General features: G+C 44.2%; 1 protein-coding gene across 1 annotated transcript; it reads right to left on the bottom strand.

Moving 5' to 3' along the window:
- Nucleotides 1-6,389: 6,389 nt before the first annotated feature.
- On the bottom strand, nucleotides 6,390-22,124 carry UTP25 (UTP25 small subunit processome component). Its single transcript, XM_049833996.1, has 12 exons — nucleotides 21,986-22,124; nucleotides 20,478-20,517; nucleotides 19,020-19,263; nucleotides 18,030-18,236; nucleotides 15,819-15,907; nucleotides 14,039-14,449; nucleotides 12,760-12,979; nucleotides 10,507-10,709; nucleotides 9,069-9,251; nucleotides 8,298-8,410; nucleotides 7,645-7,890; nucleotides 6,390-6,822 (listed from the first exon to the last, which is right to left on the bottom strand). The coding sequence occupies exons 1-12, from the start codon at nucleotides 22,084-22,086 to the stop codon at nucleotides 6,576-6,578; spliced, it is 2,304 nt and encodes a 767-aa protein (XP_049689953.1). The 5' UTR covers nucleotides 22,087-22,124; the 3' UTR covers nucleotides 6,390-6,575.
- Between the last annotated feature and the right edge of the window lie 720 nt (nucleotides 22,125-22,844).

Here is a 22,844-nt window from a genome sequence, read left to right as displayed (position 1 = left end):
ATGCAAAAGTTACTTTATACCATTAATTGCTTTGCGTCTCACAAAGTTTGGGGAAAAAAACCCCAGGTCTAAGTTTGTTCCACTCTCTCTATTCTGTACCTCTAAACGAGGTGCAGCAAAATTCCTGCTGCACCATAGTGTCAAGTCTTCTCGGACTGGGAAGCTTTGCTCTTGGTGCTCTGTGCCTTGCTGCTTTGGTCATGCAGTCTTGCTCACTCTTTGCTTACACTGATGGCTGTTTCTGCACAGCCAGAAACATCCCATCCCCTGGCACTCGCAGAGCTACTGTGGGACCTCTTCTAGTGTGGGACCTCCCCACACTGCGGGACCTCTTCCAGTAACTAACAGAGACTTTCCCTGGTATATTTTCCCCCTCAAAAGTAGCTTGTGTGGTGCATTTAGGTGCTCAAATTTTGAACACTATCATTCAGACTCCCTTCTTTGGAAACAGGACCTTACTGTGCTGCTGACATCTGCCTCAGTTCTCCTCATCCATGAGGACAAGGTGGCCTCTTTCATGCCTACAGGCTCCCCATCTCACCAAACATACCCATGCCTGGATTTAAGGTGAGCTGTCCCACAAAGTTTCTAAGCACTCAGAGAGCCTCGGCACTGCAACACAATCTCCAAATGATCTCTCCTTCCTTTGGACTCAAGCAAGCAGCCTCTGAAGTTACTGGAAAGCTTCCAGCTTGGAGCAGGAATTAATTCAGACACTAATTTATTCCTTAGGGCTTCTTCCTAGTTTAGCTGCATTTATACCAGCATTTAACTGCATTCCACCCAACTCTGCTCACAATACCAATGCGGGAGAAGGGGAATAAGAACTGAAGTACAAAGCAGCCTGAAAGATCTGGAATGGCAGAAGGAAATGGTGTTCATTACCACTGGCTCTACCCCGGCTCTGGGAGAGGATAACAGGCAGCAGAGCAGCAGTAAGTCAAGCGACAGACCTGCAACCTCAACTGTTGTTTTCTCAGTTAATTTAATCATGTCCTTTAACGTAACAAGGAAAGAGTGGGACCATGCTTAGGAGCAGATAATTTTAAGTCATAGTGCTGTGTTCAGTGATGCAAGAAACATGAATTGTCAGAAAAACTGGCTTATTCTCCAGCTACTTAAGTTTTCTGTCAGCACTGGCTGTGCCAGAGGAACCCACAAGGTCTCTTTTAAAGAAAACAACCTGCAGTTGATCATCCACTGCTTGATGCTCCAATAGTCTTTTCTGGACAGGTCTACCATGTTGACCCCAGCCCCAAACAGCTGCAAGGCCAGGTATGGCTACCTCCCTGCAAATTATTTCTCAGGCTAAAGGACTGTTAATGATGTGATTAAGCTAATGAATAGGGGGGAAGTGCCCAGACCAACACACAGAATAATATTGGAGAGGGAAATTTAATAGTTCATGCTATAGAGGGTCAGTAGAGGCAATAGCACTGAAATAACTTAGAGCCTTCTGCTGTGATCCTTTCAGCCTCATCAAACGCTTCATTTAGAAGTCCCCCATAAAGGAAATTCTCAAAGATCTTATAAAAGTTCAAATAAAATGTATTAACTGGTTCCCATTTATCCATTTTGTGTCTATGCTCATGACTTGCTACAAAACTGATACAGCTTTTCCTGCTTTGATTAAAAAAAAACAAAACAAAACCCCAAAAACATTATTAAAGCTAAATATTCATTCTTTACTAACCTATTAATTAAATGGCAATGAGGGCTTTTGAAACCTGATGCCTAGGGGAAGTAAATAACATGGAGCATGCTACTTCTTACCCAGTAATAACAAGGTACTGGCAACAGTTTTTGAGTTACAGCCCCTGCTACCAAATTTCCTTTTTGTAAGAGTGTAAAGGAAGGGCTAATAATAGACCTTACAGCATCCTGACAAACCTCTGTTTAAGCAATTCTGGCAACATTTCTTTAGATTTATGCCAGTATAAGTGGTAAGAGTTTGACCCAAGAAACGTAATGTCACGTGCAGCACATAAGACTTTAGTATGATTTTGCTATTTTGTCTGAAAGACTAAGGCCAAATTTCTGCTTTCAGTTGCAGCAACATAATTATGTTGTCAAATGCTCCAAGGTTACCATCCTATTTTTGTCCCGTGTCCTGTTGTTTCTCTGTACCTTACCTTGATCTCTCTCATGTCCTTTACTGAAGATTCCTGTATCTCTCTTACGTAATCAAATATTTATTTCTTAAGTACCACTCAATATTACAGCCATTTCAACATCTCCATTTCAGAGAACTAATTCACAGGACCAGCTCATACCTGTTAGCTGTTTATCCATCCAAGAGCTGGCAGTCTCAGCCCAACCCACAGTTCACCTGGTGAAACAAGCAACCCCCAAGCACAGCTGAAGCTAATGGTTAAAACGTAACCAGCCCTGTGCTAATCTATTACCATTTACTGTCAAGCTCAGCACAGAGGATGAGATTTAAAGCCACAGGGACTGAACTATGTCTTAGATGTAGTGTGCATGAAAGCATCCCGTTGACCAGAATGAGAGCTGGCTACAGTAATACACAAATATCATAAACCGTGTGCAGTGTTTTGCAGTGAGGCTGCTTCTGTCTTTGTGCCCTCCTTGTCCTGGGCTGTTGCACGGCACAACTCCGCTAGCGTCGGTGCCCACCTGCATACCAGCAGCACCTCCACCTTCTCTATGGGATTAACGGTCACCTGGCACCTCTGGGGAGGGGAAAAGATGAAGCCTCACTCCAGTGACCTGCCCCAGGGCACCTGCTTCCTTGCCAGTGCAGAACCTCTGGGAGCTCTCCGAACAGATTGATCTGGTGCAGAGAGGAGCCCTCCGCCGTGCAGGTCAGTCCCTGGGCAGGACAGCAGTGGGGCAGCCCAGCAGGCTCTGCAATGGGAGGGACTGCCGTCCTCCACTTGCTCTCACCCCCCTCTCTCCTTGCACAGACCCCTTGTACATCCACCATGTAGGCTTTTGTGGACAGGCTTTCTGAAACTGCCCCCACAAAGCAAACTCTTTCATCTGACACGCTTGGCTATCAAGTCCAAAAAAACCCCAAACCCTGGAGAGTAACTCCTGGGGCTGGGGCCACGAGAACATGACTAACATGGAGCTGAGAAATCCTGGCAGCCTGTGACAGCACAGCTGTAAAGTAATTGTCAATTCTGCTGTTGTTAACAAGAACGCTCCAGTTTCTCTCTCACGTGATCCATCCCGTGTCTCCCAATGAATGCTGCAAAACTAACCTGCCTCCTTACAGGAGGCAGCTCCCCAGACCCAGAGACAAGACTGTCCTTAAGTCACCTTTCCCTCCCTCCTCCACATTAATACAGTCAGCAGCAGAAGGCTGGCTCCTATCCTACAAACACATTTTCAGGGAAGGAAAAAACCCCCAACAAAACAAACAAAAACCCCCCACACAACAAAAAACTATTGCCTTTTTGTCATCTTTGAAAGGAGCAACGAAATGTAACAAACCTATTATCCTGATTAGGTCTTACTAGTGAAAAAAGGAGCTGTTACAACATGAGCTCATTAGCTGGAAGAACAATCTTCCTATAAACAGGTATGTCTTTCTCTTGATCATCAATTACTAGGATTTCCTGAGAGATAGGAGATGCTGAAGAGAAATTCTTGTTTAACATCTTAATCCCAGTTTATTTTTACCCTTGGGTTTGAATTCCCAAAAGCTAGCTGCTAATGCTTCAGTACTACCGTACTTTAGCAGTCAGTGCCCAGAAAGCCGCCTGCCTGATGCTGGTCAGTCAACTCTCACACTGCGTTACGACGTCTTTCAAAAATAAGAACACAGGATTAGTTTTCAGTACTCCGAGATTCTCTTGAAACAGCAACAAAAAAACATTCTTAAAAAACATCATCACCCCTTTAAAGGTATAGTATTGATATCAAAATGAACAGGGGTTTATTTCAAATTTGTTTCCTCAAGATGAGGAGTTACTCACGATTGGTGCATTCTTGTGGAAAAGTTGCAAAAAACCTTGCCATGCCAAGACTGCATGCTGTCAAGTAAAATAGGTAAAATGCTGTATTTACCAACATCTTTTCTTATTCCATTTGTCAGAATTTGAACTTTTTCCAAGTGTTGATTAAAAAAAAAGACAAACCCCAGATGTACATATTTCCTTTCTAAAATTGACTAAGAGTGTCCACAAGAATGCATTAGGTTCAGCCAGCTCTCTGAAAGCTGCCTTATTGTCAGGAAAATGCATATAATAAGATGGGCCTTTAAGTAACTCATTTGGAGCCAGCAGTTGCCCCATCAAGTGAAGTGTTGCCATCTGTGAATGAGCATCCAGTGCCAGCAGCTGCCCCAGAAAGTGAAGCATTGCTGTCTGTGAATGCGCATCCAGGATGGGCCAAACTCTGACCTTGGCACTCACCATCTCCCAGTAACTCACTGACTTTGGAGCCGCTCTTGGACAAACCACTTTGCAAAGCCCTGCTGTGAAGTGCACCAGGGAATTGTTTAAAGATAGAAAGAGGGCAAAGGAGAAGTTTGAAACAAGACCAAATCCTCTCCTCAGTTTACCGCAATTCCGCTATCAAGTGGGCCAACACCCGAAGCATGGGCATATCACAGCATGGGGGTAGCACAGAAACTCCTTCACACCAGTACAGAGACAGGCTCCCCATGTCACCAAACCTGTCTGATCCATTAGTGTGACCTCCTAGGCAGGATTTCTAGCGTTGGCTTATGAGGCTCCATACTAAAGCAAGTAAGATTTTGCCAAGGTGAAAAAATCTCATGCATGAGCTCTCTAAAGGCAATTGCACATCAGCTTTGTGCCTGCATCTCAGAGCACTAGCTGAAGGCAGTGAAGAAGCATTTACACACTACTTTGTAAATCAGTGAGTTATAATTAGTAATCAACATTAAAAATGTAACACCAGTATACACATTTCAAATTTCAAAAGTATGCTTGTCTTAGGAGCAAACCCAGGTAGCCGATGTAAAAATTATGAGGGTCTTGGACTACGCTATTAACTTCAGTGAGGGCAGAAAAACCCTTGCATAGTTAAGGCTCTGGCACAAAACTCTTGCTGCTTCTTTAAACAGTAGCTGCACTGCATCATGTTATCTCCCTAAGTAGCTATCCCACTTTAGCTTCCTCAGAGGTCAGCTATTCATCTCTGCTAAGTACATCCGGTGTAGAAAGAAAATTCCTTAATCCTGTTTTGTGTGCTTGCTTTCATATGCACAGCCACAATTCTCCCACACTGAGCCTAGGCCATACAAGAAAAATCCTTGTTTGCCACCGCTGCTGTCTCTGCTGTACAGCAGACAGATGTTCACAAGAACTTTGCCGTGGCTGGCTCTTAACCCTTGTGTGCTACAGCAGAGGTATATTAAATTAACATAAATCATCACTTAAAATGCAAAGCAAGAAACTGCATGGATTTACATGTCTACTAAATGATTTCAGGACTTCAATTACTACCCAAGTTCACAGCCTCTGACAAATACAGAAATCAAGAATATGATAAAAAAATTGGCTAAAGTTATGTGCCTCATCTACTCAAGGATTTTATTTCACTTTGGTATATTTACTTAAGCCTCCCAGACAAGAACTCTGTCAAAGCTTGTCACACCATGGATGTATCCGTCTTGTATTTGGGCTCATGCAAGGCTCACCTGCCCCTCCACAGAACAGTCTTCCTGCAGTCCTAGCACATGCTTACAAAAACTGTTCTCTCTACTTTTAAATTAGGCTTAGCTTCCTGGAAGGAGAAGAAAAGAAGAGGCAGCACCATGACACTTCCATGCTGTCCATAAGCAACCATTAAGAGGAAAGAAAAAACCAACCCACCCAACCCCACCCATGGTGCGAGATACAAGACCACAGGTATTTGCAACTGTACCGCATGGTACTCTGCAGCACTGCTTTGGTGATCATGGGGCTAGGCAGGCCTGCCAAGGTCAACTGTTTTCCTTTGGAAAAACTTACCCCTGGTAAAACTGACTGGCCAGAGGGGCTGTTGCAAATAGGAGGCAAGAGATATTTAGGTCACTCAGGAAAAAATGCAAAACCATAGCTCCTAACCCAGCACATTCACAGATTCCAATTTTCACAACTGTCAAGTTGAAGCAAGTTTAACAACAATACACTTGTGTTGAAGAGCCTTTCACCTGCACCTTCCTTACAAAGGCTTACAGAATTGTGACTGCATTAATACTTGGGCACATTTTTTCCCCTACATTAAAGGAAAAATGTTGCCTTTGATAAAAGAAGGTGAGTTTTCTACACCCGAAAACGAAGTGAAGCAATCCAATCAAAAGTTATTAATCACAGCATCGATCTTTACTGACTAGTGAGTTTTTCAATATACAAAAATAATAGTTCTGGATTGATTTTGTTTCTATGTAGAAGAAATCCCCAACCCCTGCTTTCTTGAATGACATCTTTCATTTCTTCTTGGACAAAGTACTGAAACATAAAATACTATATTAACAATTTCAACAGAATATTTAGTAAAAGGGAGTAAAAAGTTTAATACTTTTTTAAAAAGCAACACCAGAAAGTGCATTAGGAGTAAAATCCAGGTCCATCCAATCATCTAGTCTGCAATATCACTTATTCATTTTCTCCTGTAACAAAGAGGTGCACATTTTTCTTGGACTGTATCATTTGAGCTGTGCGATCTATGCCAACCACTGCAGCCAATTTCTGAGCATCATACTTGGAGTATAGCACAGTACAGGTCCAAGTAGCATCCACTCCATTGTCTGTGGCCTTCATCATATTACAAATCTCACTGTAGAAGTGGGAGTACGTTGGTAACTCATAGAAAATGAGGTTCCTAATGCCTTTTATCATATACCTGTAGCAGGAAAAAAACCAAAACACCAAAAACCAAAAAAGTGACTTCATTGCCCATTTTTACAAAATGTGCATGTTAAAACATCAATCTTATCTCAGTTCTTCCAACTTCCATTAAATTCTATGCACATTAGTTGTAGCTCAACTCTACCAACCCTGTGTCATAGACTGAAGGCTGAACACAGATGGGGAATTTAAGGGGGGGAATATCTAAGACTGCCAGGCAAAATGACTTCCTCTGAAGTACACACCACCACCAGTTTCTGCAGTATTCAGCCTCTTTGGCTTGGATTTTAAGAGAGTGAAGCTTGATCAGACTGAACCTCATGAAACTTTTCACATTTGCCAAACACCTTCTGCTAATAGAAAAAACTGTTCCGTTCGGAACTTCTGAACAGCTCCAGTCAGGACATAGCAGATTCTCCAGGTGGCCTCAGCTTGCTGTATTGTATTATGGAACCAATTACATACCCTTTTACAGAATTCTATGTAATTATTGTGGCACAAATGAACACAAATAAAAGGCATGATGAACCCCATTTTGCAGGCTATATCATCCTGTCCTGACATCAGTGGAGCTTGGCAGTGCTTCCATTCCTGAATAAAGCCCTATGCATACCAGAGGATTAGAGTCTCTGCAAGGGACTGCTGACAACATGCAAAAATTTTGAAGTCAACTGAAAAGCTCTTACTTCAGTCAAAGAAGTCCTCAGAGAGATCCAACAGATTCAAAAAGCAATATAGACCATCTATCATTAAGGTCAGACTCTACTTCCAAAACAGCACACATGAAACTCAAAGGAAAAGTTGGTCCACAATTTACCTTTTGTAAAAGTGGAAGCGCTCAGTGAACAATAAAAACTGCTTCTCTCCCTTAAGAAAGAACCGTCTTGCTCTGCAGATGCCAGCCTTTTTAGTGTATTCACAAATGTGAGTAAAATTCAGCTCCTCTTTCTTGAAGTAATTTCGAAGACGCACATAGTCAAAATACGATGGAACATAAATGAGTGTGTGTGACATGATGGCATCGCGGTACTCCGGCAAAACTTTGTCGATGAAAAACTGAAACCTCAGTTAAGAAAACAAAGAGGTTTTAACCAGAGTTAACATTTAGCTTTCCAATACTGATATGACAGTATCATCAAACAACAGACTACAGAAGATTTTGGCTACATTTTTCCTTCTCTAACTTCATAGGATTTCTACATGTGTAGAAGATAAAAGGCAAAGGCTTTGTCAGTACTACACAGTTATGGTAGAGACTGGTATTCCTTTCCCAGACTTTATTCTTCAGTGCCTTTGGCAAGGAGAAGTTCACTACTCCCCTCCACCTGCGCAGAGCCCAGCCCGCATCTGAAGACTAACGAAGGCGTACTTCTGTGGTAAAATCACATTGTGCTCTGCAAACAGTATGCTCAACTAAATCTGCCATTGCAGTCATTAAGGCATAGCAAAATAGTCTGGAACACAGAATACCTGGTATCTATTACAGAAGTTACATTTTCAGCTTCTAGCCTCCGAAAAACATGAGGAAGCTGGACCACAACGTGGCTAATGGAGCCACTGAGCGGTACGTTGCGGACAGCCACCTGCAAGAAGAAAGTAGGACATTTAGGGAAGCAGCATTTCATAGGCAGCCACACTCCAGCCAGCTTTTGGCTTGTAACTCACATTTCCCAGCAGTGCACAAGGCTGTTTTTAAGAAAGCTCTAATACAAAACTACATTCATGTATACACATACCAGATCTGTTAAATATACATGACTACTGCTTATGCCCTGACTTACATATATTTGAGATTGACAACTAAGGTTTTTACTTTTCCTGTTTCTTTCAAAGTAATAATAGTTAGTACTTCTTAAACAGTAGGAGAGGAAAAAAAAAAGGAAGCAGGCAAACCGTCCATTTAACAACAAAATAAATAAAACAAGATAACTTGTGTGTTTAAAATTAAGAAAACACAAAATCTGATTTCTGACATGAAACAGCTACCCATAAAAGAAAAGGATCAAATAAGCATCGCTGCAAGAAGAGTAGTTCTTCATGCCTTTGGCACAGCATTAGAAATTGTCATGCAGCATCATGGAGATTCAGACTGAAATACTTGGGTAATGGAATTGACTGGCACACAGACAGTCTTTCTGCAACTGAGTTATGGAATTTTTCCATGTGTTGGGTTTTCTGTTCCTCTCCCCCTCCCTTATGCCGGTATTTAAAAGAAGGCTTTCAGCTCATCTGTGAACTCACCTGCCCCACGTAATTGAAGCAGTGTTTGTTGAAGACAGAGTTAATCTGGGGATCCTGAAGAGCGCTGAACAGCAGCGTCTGGCGGTAGTACTTGGACCAGTTACTGAGATTCAGCATTCGCACTCGGGAAAAGTCTACCCCATGGGAATCCAGAGGCAGCAGGTTAATGTGCTTCATCAGGTGCTACACAGAGAGATAGAAACACATCGCTACTGACCGACATCCTTGCACCCAGACTGCAAGAGCTTTAACTGCAGCGAGAAAGTGGGCAGGGACAAGCAAGACAGCACAGAATATAAAACAATAGTGGTGTCCCAATACATGATTGTCTGGAATTTATTGACCACAGCAAGAGTAATTTACTTGATTTCCCACCACAGAACTGAAAACTACCATCTCTTTAGTCTTCAGTAACAGTAACCTTTGCTTCCAATCTTCTCCCTTGGGGCAAGTATAATAGATTTGTTTGTATTAAAGTCAATGGTCCCAAGGTTTCTGAGCTAAAAGAAGCCCAAGTGCAGTTCCCATCATGTTGAGGGAGAGTTTGGGTCCAAGTGAAGAAATTCACCTCATTTTGGCCTCACTGAATGATGCTTAGGACTGCCACCCCCCCCACTGTATGGCAGGCAGTCACACTCAAAGGAAAAAACAGGAAACAGACTCCAGGCACTCACTCCTTGGATATTGTGTAGGCTAACATGCTTTTCCTGGGACTCCCCAGGAAATAATACACCTTCTGGGCTCATTCAAAATGTACAGTAACATCATGCTGTCAGAATGCCTGGCCCAGGTACCTCAAAGGTGTTTCTATGTGGAAAAAACCCCAACCTTTCAATCTTGAAAACTTTTATTAACCAAAAGCCAAAAAGCATGGATACTGCTGCATACTAGCCACAATCCAAGAGCTCTATTTTTCATTACACATACAAGAAAATCATACTGTTTAACTTCAGACATGACTAACGCTTAGTATCTCTGCAGTCTATCTGTCCAGAGGCAGGCACCAGCTCCTATTGCTTTCTGGAGGAACCCGAATTAGGTTGTACAGATTCCTCACATGGCTGCAATCTGACTGAGACACTGGGCAGTCAGACAGCTGGCATATTTTCTCCCAGATGTGATTAAAGGAATCATCATTATCTCATGCTGCAAGATAATTAAAACTGTCAAACAAACAAAAAAATCTCTGATGAAATATGCCACTAAAACACCAAATACAAAGATTTACAGAGAACAGCTGCTGAACACTACCAAAATCTGTAGAAACAATATTCTTAGTATAAGGAAAATATCAGGGTGGAGGGAGGAAGAGGAACAAGCATACGTGTCTAGAATCAAGTCAGTAAAAAATAGCAATGCTGCTCACTGCCAAAACTAAGTTCTGTCAGACTAACAAGACACAGTATGACACAAAAATGAATACATATGGAAAACGCACCAGAACATGTTCCCAGTTCTGCATCAGGTAAATATCTGCTTGATCAATTATGAGAATTTCTATTGATGATAGAAAATCAAAGTCTCTCTTCTTCTCTCCCTCTGCGCCAATAATAGTCCTCATACCCAGGGGAGAGGCAATGATGATATCCGATGAGTAAAATGGTGCATATAGCCTCATACTCTTTTGAAGAATCGCAACCCCTGTCCAACAACAACCAAGAGCATCTTCTTAGTTAACGTCAGTTATCAACCATATTCTTCCAGCAGCCTCGGTAATAGTAACTCCCTACATTTCCTCTCCCTTAACACATACTAACGATTATAGCTGGATGAAACCAATCTGTCTGAAACTCTTCTTTCCCTGAAAAGTGCTTACCCACCCCGCCCCCATTTAACAAGCATTGGCAGATTTTCATGACGTTCGGCAAACTCTTTCAGTGGTACTTTTTTTCCAGATTTTTCATAGCCTGAACAACATTTTTTAACTGAAACACATTTTTTGTGATTTTCTGCTAAAAAGGGGGATAAGGGGGCTGAAGGACTTAAGAAAAAAAAAATTAAAGCAGAAATGATTAACTACTCCTTTCTCCCTAAATTCTAGACTTTAGTCTCTGCCATTAGGTACTATAATAACTGTTGCCTTAATCTGTCATGAAAAATTCAGAGTGGACCTCTTGACTATAAACTGCCTTTATTCACAGGGCCACAAGAGTTGCTAATAAAATGCAAAAGGAAAAGTTTCTTCATGTTGCAATGACTAAAAGCATGACCAGTCTTGCACCTTCCCTGGCATTGCTTCTCACACCACATGTTGCGGTGTACATGCTGAACTAGCTTATGCATCACCTCTCATGTTAAAGAAAGGAAAAGGAAGGAATCAGAGGAGTTTGTTACCTGTGTCATAACTACATGGCAGCATTGCTAGGATCCAGTTTTCTGATCTTAAAAATCCAGGTAGTCAGAACCATATTCAAACCACACACTACAGTCTGCCCAACAAAGGTGTCTCTTCAACTTCTCTCTGTCTCTGTGTGAAGCCAGCTATCATGGGCACAGCTGAAGGCACTTGCAAGAATTTCACACAGACAGCAAAAGGGACCCCTCCCGCTATCTATTTTAACCCAATCATAAAAATGGAGGAAAAAAAAGGCACAATTGGTTGAATTTCCAGGAAGAAGATATCACTTGTCACAGCATATACACAGTTTAACAACATCAAGTCTTTTTTCTGTCTAAAGATGTGAAAGGGTGGTTTTAGTAAGGCATAACAAATATGCTTTAAATTAGATCTTTGTGCAGAAGTAACAGGGTGTGAGGCACAGTAAGAAAGAATAATTATTCTGCTTCTATGATTTGCTTCTGCAAGTAACAGCACTGAAAGTTTCTTCAAGCATTTCTCCGCACCTCGTAAGCAGATCAAACAGACTGTGGTATGGGAAAGGACTGAAAGGAAAATTATTATGCTACTCAAAGTAAGATGCTCTTAGCCAGAGAGATATTCACTGGGGAAGGAAGAAAGACTGAGTGGGACCTGCTTGCATCTTCCACTGTATCATTAAATTTCTTGGGATGCCAATTTATCTTTCACGGGGCAATAATTTCAAAAGCCTCTGATCTGTCAAGTTAAGTTAGAAAAACTGCCTACTCATGATGGCAGCTCCAGGAACCAAGCCATGAACTAATTCTCTGCACACTGAGTTACGAAAACAGCATGAGATTACAATATTATGAAATAGTCTCAAATGTGCTGCTTGTCCAACAGTCCTACTTGCTGGCTACCTCTTTGCTTTCATGAAAACAATGGGCAGCACAGTAGAAAACCGCTTTGCTCAGTACTGACCTTCAATCTTGTTCCAACCATTACTGATTAGAAGAGACATTGTGAATAGGCTGATTAAACCCAAAAGATATTTTTTTTTTAATAACATGAAAGACTTTTCTGCATAACCATGGCTATCCTCTTTAAAATGAGGTGTGGGCAGTCCTGCTACAATAAAGCAATCATTGCATTTTAAGTGATTCTGAACTTGATGTGAAAATCCTTACTTTTGTATTTTCTCTTCAAGTTCTGTTAAGGCAAGAAAGACTTCCAGAAAAATCCAAGTTGCCAGTGCAAAACCAGCATGAATACCACAGAGCCTAGAGTCTCACCAGAACTTCCAGCCCTGATAGCTCCTAGACATTTAGGAAGAATTTGTTACGTCTCAGTTCCTTACACAAGCTAAAAATCATCTGTTCAGTAGGTCGTTACCAATTCTGAAATGGTCGTCAATGTTGCCAGCAAAGACGGCTTCATAATCTTCAGGTCTTTTCAGGTTGGGGGGCTTCTCTTCTGGGTCAGAGCCAAACTCCCCTTTGAAACGCTTTTTATTACTTACATCTATTTTTCTTTTGTCATTCACTTCAAGAAGACTGATGAAAATATGCACAATTCGCAAAGCACATTCCCTGAAGGGCACTATCATCAGTACCTGCATAGATCAACAGTTACAACAGAGTAACCCATAAAATATGAACACTCAGTTAACTGTACGTTAAGTAATTTTTTTGACTTACATCTGCCCCCATGGGGCATCCCAACAATCAAAGCAAAACAATTCTGACATGCAGCAAGGAGGGAGGATGCACTGGGACACAGTGTGCTCATGAACAGGTACTGGCCAGTAGCTCAGTTTGGTTTCCTATCTCACACCCAGGGTACCATTACAGGGGAACTGAAAACTAAGCATGTTCTCCTGTTCGCCCTATCCCCTAAGAAAGAGCTCCCACAATACACAGGGTCAACGGCTGGCTCCTGGAACAGCACTCTGAAATATAAACATCTAACTGGGGAGTCAACACAGAAACAAAAGGCATTTGCCAGATGTGCAGCAAACACTGAAACCCAACTTTGAAATCATTGAACGGGTAGTTGGCACCACCAGTGACAGGCTAGCCCTAGCTGAATCCACCTGGTTATCAACTAGAGGATGCTGTGAATCCAGGGAGTCTTAGTTTGAGGCCCGCTCCACCAACTATGACAGGTGGCCTTGACAATGAGACTGGGATTCCCTGACATCTCCCAGGTACAGAGAGATCCTTCTATGCAGGCAAGTCCCTACAAGTGCCTAAGGACAAAAAAAATTTCTGGGACATGCCACATTGGGTGACAGCCTACACTACCTGCACTAATACAGAAGACTGATGTGGAGGCACCTTTCTGTACCAGTAGATTTAGAAATGGAAGCAGGAAAAGGCGACGTGTCAGTGTGTAGTGATAGGGAGACAAAGAAAATAAATTCATAGCTCAGCACAGAAACAGGCTGGCTAACAACCCTGCGCTCACTGCTTCTCGCAGTGTATTTGCCCTGGCCATGGCAGATGACTTCCAGGCACGATAAAGGGGATGTGGAAACACACATGCCCAGGAACATGTCATGTGAGAGAGCAGCAACAGAAGTAGTTCTGGATAAACTACCAGAATGTTTATACAGCCTGGCCGGACAGCCAGGGTGGGGATGGGGGAATCATGGTAAAAAAAGCTCTCTTACCTTAGGTCTAGTGAGCCCCTGATCCCTGTAGTCGTCATTGTCAGTCCCTGGCTTTTGGTCTCTTCGTTTGGCATTGTTGCTGAGCACCTGGGCATTTGCCTTCAGAACATGGTTCAAGGCATGCAAGCAGTAAGTATGCCGGATTTCTTCTCCATTTGTTAAAGCATTTCTTTCCGGATAGAACAAGTCCCGGTATGTATTCATAATACAGAAGAGCTCTCTTTGTAACGGAGTAAAAGAGGGGTCGTTTGGTTTGTTGACTGAGGACAGAAATTGTTTGTTCACTTTTGGCCAAGTGGATTCTAAAGGCTTGTGAAGATAAAGCTGTTTCACATCAACTTCTTTGTCTACTTTCAAAGTTTTATGTTTCTCCAAAGTCGAAGAAAAAGTTAGTTGGCCCAACCTTGGCCACTGAAAAAAAAGACCAAAACCAAGGAGAAGTCAGATCTACCAAACTTAGTACACTTAAAAGCACATCACCACAGCTGGCAGTTTAATCAAGCTCACGAAATTTCAGAAATTATCTTTTCATAATACAAGTCGAAACCTTTTATTCAATATGCAATTTCTTTTAGAATCTGCCAGGGTAAACAACAATAAACTTGAGCTCAGTAGATCTGGATGTATTTTGCAGTGATGTGTCTAAAACTGTCCTCATTTTAGAGATGAGAAAACCGAGGAAGAAGGATGTCATTTCTGCCTAACCCATCCAGCAAATCAGTGGCACAAACCAGGGACAAGATGAGAACCCTGGAGTCCAACTACGCTTATAGATCAGCCACACTAAGGTATGTACTTTGTTTAAAAATGAAAACAAAAACCCATCAGGAACTAAACCCAGAGGTTGTGAATCAGTTAGTAAATGCAATCTTGTTGGGAGTCTGTCTAATTTCGAGGGCAAAAGTTATCGGTGTAGTAGGGGAAAATTCTAAACATTAAGCCTTCTGCCATGCAAGTTGTCCCTATCTATCTCCATCAAGTAGCTACACCAAGTTAAGCAAAGATACCTTAATGCATTGCTTGAGGTGGCACTGGTATTTTTGGCCACCATATTACAAAAAGGAAAAAAAATAAAATAAAATTTAAAAAATCACAGCTTTCTCTCTGACTGACTAACCATTGGATATCTTCCAATGAATGTCACTCAGCATATGGCTGACCAGAATGCTAGGCAACTCTCCAAAACAAAATCAGATGTAAAAAAGTTAGGAAGCAAAGGTTTGTCTAAAAATGAGTATTTTGAAAACCAATATTCTCTCTCAAGCAATGAGGTGGTTTTCTGGTACTGTAATTCACCTATTATCTCCAGTATTAACAATCTAAGTATTAAATGCCCCTTTACCAGCTTGTAAGTGTGTACAGAGATATAGCCATCTTGAAGCAAGAACGTGAAAGTGCATAACAAGTACTTTTAAGACTGTACATGGTCACCTCACAAGCTCAGCTGCAGAGCACATGCCTGGCATAGTGCTGTTACCACTCAGAAACCAGCCCTGTTTCTACCTGGTGTCAAGAGTACTAAACCTGTGGGTCTGGGACAAACTCTAAAGCTATGTTTTTCACATGTGTCACCATATGCCCACATGAGAGCAAACTGTAGATTTCAACTCTTGCTCAGCACTAAGTGACGAAAACACTTCTGCAACAACACAGTGACAAAATCCTGACAATTCCACTCCCAACAGCTAATAACAATTATGAATCTACTTCACTCGTATAAAAAGAATTATTTTAATCCAGGCATCTTTAGGATCTCTGGATGGCTACAGAACACTGTTACCTTGCTTTGACTTGAACTTTTAGGAAGCGTAGACATTTTTTCTACTTCTTTTTCTTCAAGTTCTTTATCCATGTGCTGTTTAAATGGATCTATTTATGACAACAACAACAAAAATATCCTGAGAACTATTGTAGCTAATACAGGAAGCAAGTTTCAGAAAGGATTTGCAAATGAGACAAACAGTTTCCACGCTGGCCAACACTACAGTTAAAACTAGTTATTTCAAGGCAGTTAGAGATGAGAGGAAGGATGTCAAATTCTCTCTACAAGAACAGAGAGAACAGATTTGACAGATTGCTTTCAAAAAAAAAAAAAAAAAGAGAGAAAGAAGCACTTATGGAAGTACTAGAACTTTCAGTCACAAAACAAATGTTGGACAGGAAAGCAATATGTAGTAGAAAACATTGTGGCAATTTTCTGCCTTAAGCTCTGGCACATCCGTCCCTTGCAGGTAAAATAGGCTGTCAATAGTAAAGACCCAAGAGAACTTACTGCCCTTCTTAATTTATAAACAATTTTGCCCAGGGCTTTGCATCTTTGGCCATTGATATGAACAAAGTTTGTGATAAAGCAGAGTAAGATTAGGCGGGTTTTGGGGAAGGGAGGCAAAAATTGCCTGAAATGAACAAAAGTCTGATTTATTTAATCAGCATTCTTTTTGCAAAGAAAAGGAGAGGCAAGGAACTGTAAAATCATATTATATTCAAAGACACTGGCATGCACGAAGTCACATGCAAAGCTCCAAGCCCTGTATACCGCTTGCAGCACAGCAGCGCTCACTGCATAAAGAAAACTAATTAGAGACCACTAGTGCTTGCCAACGGTTATCTAGTCACATACAAGTTATCCAGGCAAAAGTCAAGACATTCACTAATCATGATGCTGTTGAGAAAATCTTCCCAGCAATGCAAATGAATAGAATATCATTTAATTGTAATACAGGCTCTCTCTTTAGCTGAGTTTTACTGATTCCAGCATTTGTCAGATAAGGTAGAGGGAATAATGTGAAGCATTTTCGGGAATTCTAGTGACCTCAGGACCAGAGTAGAAATTCATCCCCCTTCCTGCTATCTCAGGAGACTTATTTTCTGTGATAGATTATAAAGCCACTTCCAAGCTACGGGAACCCACTGAAAAGTAGTGCATCATTTATAGGTTGAACAAAGCTGTTAGGATACTTAGCATGCAGTTGGAGAGCTACGGTTCTCATTAAAATGCAATGTCAACAGCCTAAGTAATATTCTCATGGTAACAAGAACGAGCTGTTTTTTCTATCACATGGCCCTTTGATGCTTCCACACATTTCATGTATCAGCTAGGCTGCCTCCCAGTTCTAATGTCAGCTGCTGCTCCAAGATGACAAGCCAGCATCACTATGGATGCTACAAACGTATTTCTCTCTCTCAAACTATGCCATCTGATATTAAAACCACAGAGCACGAAAAACGAATAGAAGCTCTGCAAGTGCCAATGTGTGGCATATCACTGAACGATCACATACCCGTGCACACAGTTATTTGTAGTACACATGGTGGGATGACTCCAACACTGGAGCTCAGATTGCATCCATCAGCGCACTGCAGCATTGAGATTCTGGGCTACACCCTTAAAAGATACCACAGAGATGCTCCACTGATGCCTCACGCCCTCCCGATCCTGGTGCAGTCAGGCTTCTCTGCATAACCTTCAAAACTCAGAGAGCCCTGAGCATTTGTCTAAATTATTGTGGCTGCCCCAAGCTTCCCAGAATCTCACCTCTAACTCCACTGAGTTGTGAAGGATGCCCTCACAGGTCAGCTTTGTGATTATCTCCTGTGCTGTCTGTGCCAAGAATATCTTCCATAGTCAAGCACAGGCTTGCAGGGCCCTTCACATTACACTAGCTTTTTAAACTACTTTTAAGGGAACAGAACAAGATAACACCCTCCACACACATTTCTAGCTCCTGATATTTCAAGCTTTATCAGTCATAACAGAAACTACACACGAATCCCAGTCCGCAGGGGCTACAGAAAACAAATGGTTCAGCTAGACATCTTCATTAGCATTAAGCGTCCTTATGGACCCAGATCATATGTGAGCAATACAATGAATAACGTAGTGGAAGAACTCAGAAGCTATACAGCGTATCATTAGGGTGTTTGATAATTTACACATTTACAGATACTCCTCTAGAGACAGATCACTAAACATAAACATACTGTGTTTTACCTTCTGAAAAAACTTGTGAAGAATTGCTGTCTCTCTTATCTGCATTGCAATCTCCACTCTCCTCTTCCATGAAATTGGTTTCCAAGCTAAATTCAGATTCGTGTTTCACATCAGTAAACTCCTCAATTACTCCATGACTTGGGTCACAAGAGGTATCTGCGCCATCAGCCTGCTCCTGCCCAAGCGTCTGCTCTGCTGTGTCTGTAGCTGTGAATTGTTAGAGAGAGAAATGGGTTATATTCTCCTGGAAAAGTTAGTGTTTATAGCTACCTTTTGCTAGCTAGGTTGTCCCTTTGAGTTACCAATTTTTTTTCTCCCAATACTCTATCCAAAAAGATAGAAGTGGGCCTTGTATTCTACAGTAAAGACGACTTTTGGCTAGCGTGCCAAATGTTATGCAATACACAACACAGGTTATTTCTTTAATTTTCTCTGGGGAAATACATTTGGGGAATATTAAGTTTTAGTTTCCAAAGACCCCAAATAACTGAAAATAATAAAAAGTTGACTTCTCTCTCCCAGAATTTCTTTGCAGCCTTCATGAATGAAGATGCTTTGTCATAAAGAAGGAGATTTCCTTCCAATGTACATATTCTTTCCTCTGCTACAAGGCAAACCTTTCCCTCCTCTCGGTGGCAGCAGCCAAGCCAGATGCTGTGCGAGAGAACAGCTTGCGTCTCCCATGAGTGGGTGAGAACCCCTGGTATGCTGCTCCATGTGGATTTCCTCTGTGCTGCCGCACAAACAACATCTGAGGAAGAAGCAGTGGGCTGTCTGCCGGAAAATGAGCACAGCTTCCCTCTCCCCTCCTAAATCCTTCAGCAGCTGCTGCTCCCACCCACGCAGAGGCAATGGAGCAACAGAGTCTCCAAGCCAGAAAAGCACCCAGCCAACAAGCCAGTCTACACCAGGATCCTGGCTAAAAACATACGTTATTCAAACTTTTTAACTGAAACAACATTTACCAAAGCATGGGAAAAGACAGGCTACCTTTTTCCTGCTCTAGTACATCATTCTTATCTTCTCCACCTCCATCTGCTTCTCCAGTCTCCTGGGACCCTTCACTGTCCACTTCTGCCTCACTTTCCCCAGCTTCTTCTGATTCACTTTCATCTTCCTCACTCTCAGACTCAGGAGAGGTCTTCAGGGTAGCCAAGAGCTTATGATATACAGAGACCTGTTCCACTTCAGTTTCTGAATCACTTTCTGCGCTCGATTTATCAGAATTCTCAGACTGGAAGGGAAAACGCAAGTGTAACAGCAACAACAGTAACACTCCACTAGGCAGCAGGCAAATACCCTCACCTCTAGTTCCAATGTTATGTTTTCCCTCTCCCGTCCTACCCTTACGCAGATGCAATGGCATTTTTCAAAAATTGCCATTTTACACAAATAGTTATGCTGGATTCCTCCATGTGGATTTTGACATCATCTTGGTAGACTTAGGCCAAAGTGCCTCATTATGCACTGATTTGACTTAGAGCGCCACAAAATTTGGTTCTTTCAGTCTCAGGTGAGTGAGTACACTTGATGTCCACAGACAAGGCATTTAGTGAACTGGCACTGGATTTTCCTAAGAAAACCCGACACAGAGCAAAAATTGCTGGGCACACAGGACACACACACAAGGGGCAGAACACATTGAAAATGCTTCTGGCTCTCAAGAAGGTAAGTGAAATAGCCATCAGTTGACAATAGACCGCTGGGGAGTCGGTCAGGTTTGGCTCTGCTGTAAAGCTCTAAGCTTCAAACAAACCAGACTCCGAGCCAGTTCTGTCTCAGGCTCACACAAGCCAATGACAGCCTGCCAGGTTAGAGGCAAAATTATAGTGAAACCAGGAGTATGAGCACAGCACCATTTACTCCTCTCTTAGTTCCTTTTGGCCCCAAAAGGAAAAAAATCAGTAAATACAATATTAATGCACAAAATTGCCAAAGGAAACAAATGAACCAGAATAACTATTTTTTCCACGCTGAAACTTTGAAGTCTTTTATTAATCCGATGATAAAAGGAGGTCACCAAATCCCGACTGAGAGAAGTAAAGCATTGGCAATCTGAAGAAGAGGAATGAGCATTAATATATCCTTCATTCAACAGAGAAAAAAACACCTCCTAACTCGTGCAACACTAAGTTTATTAACATTATTAAAACAACTTAAAGCATGATTTACTTTTCACTGTGACTAAGTAATATGCAAAAACCCCATGAACAGCTATGGTGTTGCCTGCTGCTTCTGCCCTCTCATAGTATTACAGTTTTGAGTTAGACACTGTAGAGAACAATTCAGAGCCACACAAAAATCTTGTTCATTTTTTTCTCTTAAACACAGGTTTTCTAAAGGGAACAACTTAATCAGCCTGAATAACTTGGGTGACATGAAATGGTAAGTGTTTTACTTCACTGAACTACACAAAGATGAAATAAGGAAGAAATAAAAACATATTACCAGTTCACAGATTTGAGTTGCTTCTAGTCTTCCAGAAACCCTGAAAAGAAAGCACTGAAATATCTTACTCTGTCAATCTTGCTATACACAGGATGAAAGAGATAAGGGGGAGAAGGAATTGATGAGTTACACAAGTCTTAGAGAAGTTAAAGCTTAAACCCAACGCATCACACAATTTTCCCTGAGAAAACAGACTTGGCACTTACCCTGAGAGCTCACCCTCTCAGGTGATGCTACCTTCCATATGTGAAGCCTAAAGGCTCAAGCGTTGTAACTGATCAAGAAGTGAAATGTTTTAAAGTAGAGCCTGGCTTTAATCAGAAGACGAGCTGTTAAAAGGAACCTAAGAAAGCTAACGACAAGGGTAGTTTGTACGACAAAGTTAGCCAGAGCAAGAGCCTACCTCTAGCAGGAAATACTGATCTGTGAAGTGGGAAAAAGACAGATACTACAGGAAAACCAGCATGAATTAACCAGCGTTGGGACTGCAGTTCTGCAAACAAGACACTGTACAAGCTGGGCTTAAACTAGCCTCAACTCTTGCAAAAAGATGCCTTGACAGAGCCTTGAGCGGGACGGAGTGTCACTGCACAGGGGAGGCACCGGACACTGCTCCCGGGCAGGCCGGGACTCTGCCTTCCACCCCAAGCCACACACGCTGGGGAGGGGAGGGGGGTTCCGGGCTACACACGAATAACAGACCTTGACGTTATCTGCCTGCTCCTAAGGGCACATAACGTTAAAACTGAACAGGTGACCCGACGGCGTCTTCCTCGCAGGCTTCTAAGACTTCACAGCAGCACCAAAAGACACAGCACCGGGACTAAGCCGCTCATTCCTCGCAAGTTTACGCGGGGGTCCAAAAGCGCGGTGCCCTTTTCGACAGAGCGGCGTCCCGCCGAGAAAGCCACGGTTCTCGCCACACGAGACCTTCTGCGCTGTATGTCCGCAGCCTTTGCCGGATCAGAAAGGGCCGCGGAGCACCAGGGGCAAAGCTGGAGCCCCGGGAAGCCAAGGGACCGGCCCGGTCTCCGAGCTGGGCCCTAACTCGCTCCTCCGCTCCCCCGCTTCTCGCGGCAGCCTCCGGGCCGCCCGAGAAGACCTGGCGGCGTTTGCTGCTAGCAAATCTGAGCCCAGGCTCCCCGCCTTCCCTCGACGTTTCGAGCTCGGCAGCGGCAGCGCAAGGTGCCGACGCGGCTCCCCTCCTCCCCTCAGGAGCCCAGGCAAGGCGTGAGCGGCAGCAGCCGCCGCCCGGGCCCGCCCCGGGCCGAGCGGGGCTCCGCGGGCCCGGAGCGCCGGGGCAGGCGATCCCGCGCCGGGGGCCGCGGCACCCCACGGCCGCCCGGCGCAGTCCCCGGCGGAACGGAGCGGCCCGGCGCGGGGAAGGGGAACGGGAAGGGGAAGGCCGGCCGAGGCGATCGGGGCTCCCGCTCGGGGCCTCCCGCACGCTGCGCCCGGCGGATCCCGGGGCGGGTGGCCGCTCGGAGCCCGCCCGCCCCGGCACTCACTTGTCGTAGAAAGGGTGCTCCTCCCCGAACTCCCGCAGGTGCTTCTTCTGCTTCTTGCTCAGGCTGCGCAGCAGCTCCCGCCCGCCCCGCCGCTTCCCCATGCCGGCCCCGGCGCTCACCCGCCCGCCCACGTGGGGCGCTCCCGCCGCGCTTTACGGCACGCTGCCGTACGGCAGGCCGGGCGGGGCCCCGCGGCCGTGCCCGCGTCTCCCCGGCGACGCCGGGGCGGCTGTCGCGCCTCCCGCCGTTGGCTGAAGCGGCGCCCGGGGAAGGCGGGGCCGCGGGCCGGGTCGCGGGGGAGGCCGCGGGCCGGCGTGTGGCGGAGGAGGTGGAAGCGTCCGGCGGCGGGCGGCTATGGCTGCGAGCCTCGCCGGGGCGGTCAAACGACCGGCAGGGGCTGTTCGTCCCGGATTGCTCTCGAAAGCCACAGCGCCCCGAAAACGCGCGCCGCGACCGGGAGCTTCGGGCTGGCCGTGGGGCGCTTCCGCCGCCGCCACAGCGGCGTGGCCGTCGTGACGGCCGGGGGCGGCAGGGCTGGACGCCGGCCGCACGGGCCGCCGCCCCGCTCCCGCCGGCGGCCGGGGCCGAGGTCGCTCTGCGGGGCCCGAGGGCAGCCCCAGGCACGGTTCACGCTGCCCGGGGCCTTCCGTCGATCCCCGCCAGCCGAAGGGATGCTCCGAGCTTTATTCTCGTGAAGAACGCTTTTCTCGTTCTCGCAGCATGACAGGTTAACGCAGTGTCACTTCTGATCTCCGCTAGATACGGGACCAGTCACAACCTAAATGCAGCCTAACCTCCCTAAGAGACCGATCCTCTGCAAGCGACAGAGAACGCCGCAGACGGCGCATTCACGCAGACG

The sequence above is a fragment of the Accipiter gentilis genome, chromosome 30 (assembly GCF_929443795.1).
Source record: "Accipiter gentilis chromosome 30, bAccGen1.1, whole genome shotgun sequence".
Taxonomy (NCBI): Eukaryota; Metazoa; Chordata; class Aves; order Accipitriformes; family Accipitridae; genus Astur; species Astur gentilis.
This window is presented reverse-complemented; position numbering and strand designations above follow the sequence as displayed.

What these genes read in the sequence shown, in the direction of transcription:
- UTP25 (XM_049833996.1), bottom strand. Translation starts at nt 22,086, where the DNA reads ATGGGGAAGCGGCGGGGCGGGCGGGAGCTGCTGCGCAGCCTGAGCAAG. An exon ending in ACTTCTGTAATAGATACCAG is followed by an intron (nt 7,891 to 8,297) that starts GTATTCTGTGTT and finishes TTCTTAACTGAG; the next exon opens with GTTTCAGTTTTTCATCGACA. An exon ending in CGCTTCCACTTTTACAAAAG is followed by an intron (nt 6,823 to 7,644) that starts GTAAATTGTGGA and finishes TTCCTGCTACAG; the next exon opens with GTATATGATAAAAGGCATTA.